This window comes from Sceloporus occidentalis, unplaced genomic scaffold (genome assembly GCF_023333645.1).
Source record: "Sceloporus occidentalis isolate IW3139 unplaced genomic scaffold, rSceOcc1.0.p SCAF_5, whole genome shotgun sequence".
In the NCBI taxonomy this organism is placed as follows: Eukaryota; Metazoa; Chordata; class Lepidosauria; order Squamata; family Phrynosomatidae; genus Sceloporus; species Sceloporus occidentalis.
In genome coordinates this window covers 10,815,233-10,825,285 of record NW_028316985.1, presented here as the reverse complement: position 1 = coordinate 10,825,285, position 10,053 = coordinate 10,815,233, and the positions used below count along the sequence as shown (strand labels likewise).

At 41.1% G+C, this 10,053-nt stretch overlaps 1 protein-coding gene across 2 annotated transcripts; it reads right to left on the bottom strand.

The window, feature by feature from the left end:
• Window positions 1-239: 239 nt before the first annotated feature.
• LOC149311653 (spexin prohormone 1-like) lies at window positions 240-9,703 on the bottom strand. Of its 2 annotated transcripts, none has more exons than XM_089526674.1 (6): window positions 9,624-9,703; window positions 6,779-6,859; window positions 6,578-6,635; window positions 5,509-5,571; window positions 2,943-3,032; window positions 240-1,966 (listed from the first exon to the last, which is right to left on the bottom strand). In XM_089526674.1, exons 1-6 carry the CDS (start codon window positions 9,627-9,629, stop codon window positions 1,905-1,907), a joined length of 360 nt encoding a protein of 119 aa, XP_089382800.1. In that variant the 5' UTR covers window positions 9,630-9,703; the 3' UTR covers window positions 240-1,904. The 2 variants fall into 2 exon arrangements, with proteins under 2 accessions (XP_089382800.1, XP_089382801.1); XM_089526675.1 differs by having other exon boundaries at window positions 240-1,963.
• Window positions 9,704-10,053: the final 350 nt, after the last annotated feature.

Genomic DNA, 10,053 nt, shown 5'->3' with positions numbered 1-10,053 from the left:
GTCTGCCTGATGGCTCCCTCTGAGGCCGAGATGACAGTTGAAGAGGGAGGGGCCTCTTCCTTCAGGCAGTCCTCGATGTTGCTGGGTCTGCCTGATGGCTCCCTCTGAGGCCGAGATGACAGTTGAAGAGGGAGGGGCCTCTTCCTTCAGGCAGTCCTCGATGTTGCTGGGTCTGCCTGATGGCTCCCTCTGAGGCCGAGATGACAGTTGAGGAGGGAGGGGCCTCTTCCTTCAGGCAGTCCTCGATGTTGCTGGGTCTGCCTGATGGCTCCCTCTGAGGCCGAGATGACAGTTGAAGAGGGAGGGGCCTCTTCCTTCAGGCAGACCTCGATGTTGCTGGGTCTGCCTGATGGCTCCCTCTTTTTTCTACTTCAAACATTAGGAACCAAGCCTAGGAACATGGATGCATAGATGTGCCAACCAAAGAGACTGTAGATGGGTGAGTTTAGCTATAGTGACAAGCACCAGTAACCATGAGAGATGAATGGGCAAGACAATGAACATAAGCAACATTGTTTTTAGGCTGCCTAGAAGTTCACTTTGCAGCAATAAATGCTAGATACTTAATTGTAATCCTCAGTAACTCATTTGGGATAAGCCTCATGGTCCATCACAGGACATCTGAGTAGGATTTTAAAACCTTTGGTTCATGTTTGTAAAAGAAAAAAAGAAATAAGAACCTTTCAAATCTAACTATGTTAAACAGAGCCCAAATGAGATGTGTTTGCCTGTAGGTAGTGTAGGAGCACAACTATACACAGTGTAATGCTTCTGCAATGACTTCTTAGTTGCCTTACAGATGCCTGGACCCTTGCTCACAATGTTGCCTTCCATTTAATGGCTAGTGAAGATATGAATGAAAGCAATAATAAATTATGACAACCTCTTCATTCAGCTGCTGCGCCAGTATAAGATATTTATGGTCCAAAATGTACTTCAGAAATAATCAAGCTTGAGACTGCTTTAACTGCCTTGCCTTGATGCTGGGTAATCCTGGGAATTGTAGTTTATTGCAGCATCAGAACTCTCTGGCAGAGAAGGCTAAATGTCTCACAAAACTGCTGTTCCAGAATTCCCTAGTGCAGAGCCAGGGCAGTTAAAGCAATCTCAAACTGGATTATTTCTGCAGTGTGTTTTGGACCCATGTAACAAATCTTGCCAAGAAAAACCCATGAGAGTTTCACCTTAGGGATGCCAAAGGCACACAACAACAACAACAATGTATCTACATTCGGGTTTCCAGGTGGCCCATTTTATATAGAACATCTTATATTTGTGATTCTAAATTTTATATAGGCCTCCTCCATAAATCTCTTTATGATTTCCAGAAAACTTGGCAACCTTAATCTACACTGGAAAATTCAGTTTGGTTTAACAGTCATTCTCTCACCTCAGAAAACTTTGTGAACTGTAGTTTGTAAGAGGGACAAGGTGCATATTCTCAGTGCCCACCCCAAACTACATTTCATGTTCTTTAGGAGAAGCCATGGCAATTAAAGTTACATAAAATTTTAGTAAAACTGGCTGGGGAGAAAATAATTAAATGGGGAACACCTAGAAATGACTTCTTGGGAAATACTATTTTGTAAAATATGTTACCTATTTGGGCATGTGTGAATAGAAGTCCCCCCCCCCCAGCTACACTTGCAAAAACAATGGGGGGAAAATGAAGGCCTCTGATGAGCTCAAGCTCAAAGCTGTAATAAATGCATAAGTTCCTAAGCTGGAAAATGGCCTTTAATTGTTTAAGCATTGATACCATGGGGAGATTCGCTTGAAGAAGATACAGAAGGGAAGCTGGGATGAGAAGTCAGAACGGATGAAGAGGGAAAGTTTTTCATATCGAACATGTTTTCTTTTTAAGTACATGCCATAGGACGTGCCCATCTCAGGTCGAAAGTCTTTCACCAGTTTAATAGGCCATCAGAAACATATCCAGGTTTCTCTTCTCCTTCTTCTTCATCTGCTGAAGGAAAGCAGATGTAATATTTATGACAGCCATAGCACAAACCATGGAGGGCTTGGAACTGGTATGCACACACATCACAACATCAAAATTTTCAAATCCAAAACAGTTTGCAGAACCAGCCCAACTATAGTTGAAGCCAGTGTAGGGAAGAGAGACTGAAAACCACCCTCCATCTGTTCTGCTTGACTCCCATGCATTTACGCTGCAGTAATATTGAAGTTTGACACCACTTTAACTGCCATGGCTCCATCCTACAGAATCCTGGGATTTGTAGTTTTGTGAGGCACCAGCACTCTGGCAAAGAAGGCTTATGACCTTGTAAAACTACAGATCCCAGGAGTCCATAGGATGGTGTTACAGCACTTAAAGTGGTGGCAAACTGCATTATTTCTACAATTGATATGCACCCTTAGAGATCTCTGAATTTTTGTAGTACTGCCATGACTTGTAGAGAACCAACATGGTGTAGAAATTTGAGTGTTGGACTAGGAGACTGACAAACCAGTATTCAAATCCCTGCTTGACTATGAAAAGCTTGACCTTAGACAGGTCACTCTCTCTCAGCCTCAAAGGAAGACAAGGGCAAACACCTTTTGAATAAAATATGCCAAGAAAACCCAACGATAATGTTGTTGTAAGTCAGAAATGATTTGAAGGCACACAATGACAACATGACTCATGAGCTTCTATTTGATGTCAGGTCAAAAGAGAAAGCTTCCAGTTCAGCATGTGTCTTAGTCTGGGTGCTTTGTAAATAATAATAAGGATAATAATAATAATAATCCCCACCACATTCAGCGTTTCAAACTAAAATTTAAGATTTGATAGTCATTGGCATCTGTGGATACAGCAGCGAATGAAATTTAAAGGATCACAGTGAACCAATTACAAAATACATTTCCCCAATTAAACAACAATAAAGCTACGTTTTGGCATTTGCAATATACGGTAAATTAAAGAAATGAATGTTTACCTTCTTCCTGTGCTGCCTTTCGTAGGGAGGAAAGAAACAATGCCGCTGCTTCAGAAAGGGTGAGAGGATTCATATTTTGGCTGCGTGTTTCTGCGGAAACAAAACCCCCAAACATATTTTTCTGACTGAGAACACTGGGGGAAGAGACTACAGCAATATCTCTCTAAAGTTTAACTACGAAGAAAAAAAAAATGGGTGCGGTTTATGTTTGCCAAATAGGAAGAGATGATCAAAGGGGGAAAATGAAAGGCTTGTCTACACTACATTAACATTTGTAATCCATAAAATAACTCCACATGTAAAGCTAGTGCAAGGATGATATTTTTATTTTGTTGAGGGGGGTGGCATAGCTTCATGAGTAAGTTTACTGGTGGGCCCATGCTGGTGCTGGTCAGAGTCAGAGCCAACAGTGGGTAAGGTCAGGGGCAAAGTTGCCTGCCTCAGTAGTTACCCTAGCATGTTGAAAAGCATAGATCTCTACATTTCACCACCAAAATGAACATCATAAGAAAAATGGAGACTGCTGAAAGAAAGCAAAAATCATGGTGGGATGCATTTTGGAAGACACTTTCAAGCAGTCCCTAGAAGATTCAAGTGCTTTTGCTTACTTATGCAAGGCTACCTAACCTGATTGTTTCATTCCACAAGTGCATCTTGTTAGTTTTTCAATTTAAAAAATTGGCTGAAACATGTTTAGGGTCGCCATATTCCAGTTGTGCATATTTCATTTGGGCATCTAATTTGCATGCTAGGCAAATTATTAAAATTATGCAAATTATTAATTTGCATTCTGCTTATGCAAATTCAACACATTAATCATTGCACTTTTTCTGCAATTATGTTTCAATCTCAGTAGCAGTACCAAGCTGAGAGCTTTTTTCCTTCTTTTTCTGCGTAGCTGGTGTGAAGAGGGGAGGCTTCCAAGCAGCCCTAGAGAGTAAAAGGAATTGCCTAGGAGGGGTGCCACCATAATAAAAACAAGATCTGCAAATGGAGGAAAGGCCACAACTTTATTAAACAACCAGCAACCAAGGTAGGGTTGGCCCAAAGCAAGAGGTCTGGATCTGGAACATCGTACAAACCCCCGGTTCTTCGATGAACCGAAATGCCTGGTCATGGCCAGGCTTTGGGATGACCTAGAGGCTATGGAAACTCCATCTAGCAGACATGCAACCAGCCGATCGCATGTACTCAATCAAGCCCCTACTTACCGCTGTCACAATGTGGCCCCCGCAATGGCCACAACACATACCCTCAGTGCTCCTGTGTCCCAAAGGACTCCTGATCCAGTGTTACACAGCCCTAGAAACCATCCTCACCAGATCCATGACCTATGCTGCCACCCCAGAAGTTGTGACAGGAAAAAACCACAAACCCTAGGGAGGGAGGGAGGGAGGGAGGGAGGGAGGGAGGGAGGGAGGGAGGGAGGGAGGGAGGGTGGGAGAGCAGAGCTACAAATGGCGCCTCGGGGGGATGCCACAATGAGACTCTGCCAGTGTCAGTTTTCTTGCATTTTCCTGATTCATTGCCACTGCAGGATTTTAATCTACCCATTGGCCTGCAACAAAGGAGGAATCTGCGATTTACTACTTCATCTGGACCAACCAACCTGGACATTTTTTTAGTCCCTTCAATCTGGGATTTTCCAGATTTTCTGGGACAAATGGCAACCCTAAATATGTTGAACTGTTTTTCTGTTCTTTTCTCTTTTGTTGTGTAGGAATCTATCCCTATTCTTTCTATGTTCTCACTATTATTGGTACCAAAGTTTCTGTTAAAGAAGTAAAGCTCAGAAGCACATCTGCTTGGTTAACTAAGGCGCGTTACAGACCGCCAGCGGCACCAGTTGCTGTGTCCGGGAACCGCTGCAGCCAAACCACGCGATTCCCGGACACAGCCGAAAAGAAGCACCAAAATGGTGCTTCTTTTTGCGCCCTGGAAGTGGTGCCAAGAGGCGCTAGTCACACACTCACTGTGTCACTTCCGCCGTGCGACATCCGAATGCTATGCGTCCGCGACATCAACATGGCGGCCCTTGTGTGGAACAGGCACCGCCATTTTGTGTATGCTCTGTGCGTACTAGGGTTACGGGCGTCAGGAAATGACGCCCCTTCCTAACCCTAGTACATGCAGAGCACGTACTTTATGCCCATCCTGAACGGGCCTAAGATACACCTGTATGATTCTCTTGCTCTTTCGCTCTGTCATCCCCACCTCTTCTCACCACCTCTGTTCAGGTCAAGCAAAAACTGGATTAGCATGAAATTAGACCTGCTGTAGACGCATCCAGAAATTATGCGCTCACAGAAAATGTGCATATTTCAGATGCACACAAAACACTACATAGACACCCTTGAGACAAAAGGGAAGATGTGCAATTTAAAGCATGTGGACAAACAGACATGCTTTTGGTGATGGGGGAAGAAAATGATGGACCTCACTCCCTTTAAATTGGCAAAAGCAACAACACCCCACAGTGGAATCAGGCACAGATTAGGCACAATGAAAGGAAAGAGAGGGTGCCCATTTGTGTGCCCTTGTGTCCCTCACATACAGGCTTCCTTACCAAGCTGCAATCTGTCATATAAATCCTTCCTCTGGCTCTCCTCCGAGATGAACCGACGACCCTCTGAAATGGAATCATACCAAGCTGAAACAGGTAGAACATCCCCAAACATCATGATTTACAAAATCCTGGCCACATCTCCATGTTTAAGGCCAAAAGCACACTGTCACTGACGTCAGATCCACATAAAATGCAGGAAGCTGTCTTATGTTAGGTCAGAAAGGGCATTTGTCTGTCCAACTAAGTATCATCTACTTTGACTGGCAGCAACTGTCTGACATCACAGGCAGAAAAAAAGGTGTAGAACAAGTTCAATGAAGAACACTTGCTTAGCAAGTACAGTGGTCCCTCCACATTCACTGGGGTTAGGGGTGAAGGACCCCCACAAATGGAAAAAAAACCCACTATTCTTTTTATCTAATACAACAACTCTCTAGGAATCTCCAGGCCCTCCAGTGCAGCTTTATGGCCAACATTTGCCAGAAATTGATCATAGAATCATGCTGGAGAACTTGCTTCTGCGGGATTTTCATATTTTAAATCCAGTTACTGCACAGGATAAACCCCGTGTGATAAACACCTTTGTTAAATCTTTGGGATTCTCCTCTCCTCCCCCCCTTTCTCTCTGCATATCAAAAAAACATATAATTGAACAAAACAATTGTAACTGTACCCAGAGTTGTTGTTAATGCGTTAAATAATAAAGTGAAGATTTGCAACTCTAAAATGCAATATTTTAAAACAACAAAAAATAGCAATAATATGAATAGTGAACTTGTCCTTTAACATTTTTAATTTACATTCCAGAAAGGCCAAATTTCCACTAAACCCACTTGTTCCAAAATGTAGGTAGATAAGACCTACACCACAACCTCACTCTTGCACAGCGAGAAAAATACAAATACATATAAAGAAACACATACTTATATACCAGTTCCTGCCCAAGCTATTATTCACTGACTGATTAAATCCTTGCACATTTTAATATTACTGTACCTGTTTTTATGTGTCTTAATTTCTAATTCTTTGATCCCTGACTTTCAGAAGAGAAAATGGCATCAAGACTTACGTGCACCCTTTAAGTAGAGCATGGCCTGAGGTGTCCAATTTCTTCTTTGGAAGTGACTCTTTTGGATCAAAATGAAAAGGAAGAAAAACAAAACAAATTATAAATATAATCTAGAGGCCTTGCACAGGGAACACCAGGCATCTTCAGTATGAGTTTCACTCAGCAGAAACTGAGGAAATAATAAACTAAATCTTGGTTTACCTGTGGAGCACTCCAGGAAAGGGATATCAAGGAAGCTGAAAGCAACAAAGTCAGGGCAACGGCTGTCCCCCTATGCAGTCTCTGAAATGAGAAAAGGAGGCAAGAAGACATCGTAAAATTATTTCCCCTCGTCTCATCCAACTATGCCCCATCCATGGAGGACAAAAAGTGGCAGATCTTTCATGCACCACCTTGCTCCTTATCATGCCCTTTTACTACTGCAGGGTAGGCTGTCATACTATTTATGGAATAGAGGGTTACAGTGGGCCATTCGTATCTGCTGGAGTTTGGTTCCTCTTCAAATGTGATATTACTTTTTCAGGGAGTGCAAACATTAATCAAACATGTTCCAAGGAATGTGGAGCCTAGAAAAGTTTGGAAGCCACTGCCATAGGAGGAAGCCATGACAATGAAAATGCTATCAAGTAATATAATTGTGCTATATGAAAGAAATCCAACACTGTGAACTACACACTTACCTAGAAATAAACCCCAAGGAATACCATGGGACTCACTCCTAAGTACAGTTGGCCCTCCTTATACACGGATTTTTAATACATGGATTCAAGCATCCACGACTTGAAAATATTCAAAAAAAGTATATATTTCAAGTATCAAACCTTGATTTTTCCATTTTATATAAGGGACACCATTTTGCTATGCCTTTGTATTAATGGGACTTGAGCATACACGGATTTTGTTATTCACAGGGGTTCCTGGAACCAAACCCCAGCGGATAACCAGGGTCCACTGTAAAGATGCACAGGACTATGAAGTCAATAAATAAACATGCCGTCATAGGCATATCTATTCAAAAGTATGGTGAACAAGATGGGAAACTGGATAGCTCCTCCATGCCTTTTTGGAAAAGAGAATGAATAACCTTTCCTATGATTCCACTTTAATCGGCACAGCAATATCCCAAGGAATCTTGGGGTTTGCAGATTAGGGAGAAGTACTGGGAATTCTCATCCAGAGAGGACTAGTGCCTCACCCAACTACAAATCTCACAATTCCATAGGATGTTCATGGCAGCTAAAGTGGAATCATAGCATGATAATTTTACCATATATAATCTGAGGTTGTTAATATAAATTTATTATGAGAAATTTATTTATTAGCCAGCATGGTGTAGTGGTTTTAGGGTTGGACTAGGACTCTGGAGGCCATGTAAATCGACTGGATAACCTTGCGCAAGTCACACTCTCCCACCCTCAAAGGATGGCAATGGCAAACCCCCTCTGAAGAAACCAGCCAAAAAACCAAAACATGATAGGTTCTTCTTAGGCTATATGTCAGAAATGACTTGAAAGCATACAACAACAAAGCACAACTTTATGGGTAGTATGAATTGTCTTAAAAGAGGCTTTCTTTCTTCCATAGAAGACAAAATCTTTTCCAAAATGCTACCTACCAGGCATGAAAGCTGTATGCATTATCCCAAATAATTATGCTTTTACCATTTCAACATTTCTGCATATTTATTAAATATAATAGGATGTATTCCCCAACGTTTCTTTAATAAAGCTATAAACTTCACACATGTGGTACTACAATTATATATTCAATTATGTATGCATATAATGTTTATGTGAGTATAGCCAGTAAAAATCAAATATCCATGTTTTTGAGTCTTCCAGAAAAGAGATCAGCTACAATCCTATATACAAGTCCAGACTTCTGAGTACTGTACATGTGTTCAGGACAGAGACAGCTGAGATGCTCAGCAGATTTACTAGGGACTAAGACATATTGGGCATATCGCAGGAATGCACTTTTAATTGTTTTTAACTTTGGGTGGGTTATATCTCATATATTTAAATATGCATTAGTGTGGTTGAAGATTTACAGAGTAATAACAAACAGCAAGAAAAAAACACCTCTATTTCATAAACAGATTGTGATTAATTGGTTAAGTTGTTAATATTAGATTTACAAGAAACTCTGAGGCTACATCTCTTTTCATTTGAAATAACAGTAATGATAGAGATACACGGCTGCCTCTACACTGCAGAAATAATCCAGTTTGACACGGCTTTAACTGCCATGGCTCAATGCTATGGAATTCTAGGGTTTATGATTTGTCATGGCACCAGAGCTCTCTGATAGAGAAGGCTAACTGTCTCAAACAACTACAGTTCCCAGAATTCTATAGCATTGAGCTATCGCAGTTAAAGCAGTGTGTCAAACTGGATTATTTCTGCACTGTGGATACAGCCCAGGACCCAAATTTTGGCATTCTTGACTTTCAAAACTGTGACTAAACTAAGCATTTATTTACTTATTTCAAACTTTCAAACTTCATTAAATGATTCCCAACATTTTCCTTCTACACAGGTTTTAAGTTTTAACTTTAAAAATGAAAAAACCAAGAGTCGCTTGCTTTAAAAAAAAAATGTTGATTGGGTTATTAACCCTAATATAGATATCTACTTGTTATGTCAACGAGCCATGATAAAGTTGCTCCAATTAACTCTTACAGGGAACTGAAAAAAATCCCATTTTACCTTTTTGTATAATCTGTATCGAACATTCTTTACAAATTAGACAACCCACCAATAATTTAAATGAGACTGTTAAGAAAATAGAGCTATTTTTAATTGAGATCACAACCCAAAAATCTATCACATGGATAAAAAAAAAACCCTATTCCTATCAGGTTTCTAAGCCCAGCCTCAGATCTCACTATGCTGCTATTTAATCTAGAAATCTACCATCCTCAAACAAAGATTATTACATTTGTAGTTAAAACATCAGGGTGGAAAAAAGGAACTTGCAATTCCTAACCATAAAATATCCTTGGTGAACCAGAAATTGAGAAGAAATCAGTGTCGTTCCTACGTACCTTCATTTTTTTGCTTTCTTGTTGAGCTGGTCTTTAGGTGCCGTCGAGTGCTTGATAGGGAATATGCAATGTGATGTGGCTGTCATGTAGGAATCCCTATTTAAGGCTTCCATATAGAGATGCCCTCCCACTTGGAGGCAAGAGTGGAGCATTCTAAAGGGACTTCTTGTCAAACTCGGACAAGAAGACATGGGAACGGCTGACGTCTTGCAAAGATGGGGGAGGATGGTCAGAAAGCTTCAGGGGAAGTGACCCAAACTTCTGACATACACACTCATTGCATTAGGAGAATGTAGCAACATCAGTTCCCAGCAATAAAGGCTGTGCCTTAATGATGATAAACTCACTTGCACTGCAACAAGTTATAAAGGAGTGAACCTATCATGAAAATCACCTTGTCATCGCTGGCAGCCATAAAAAAATGCATATA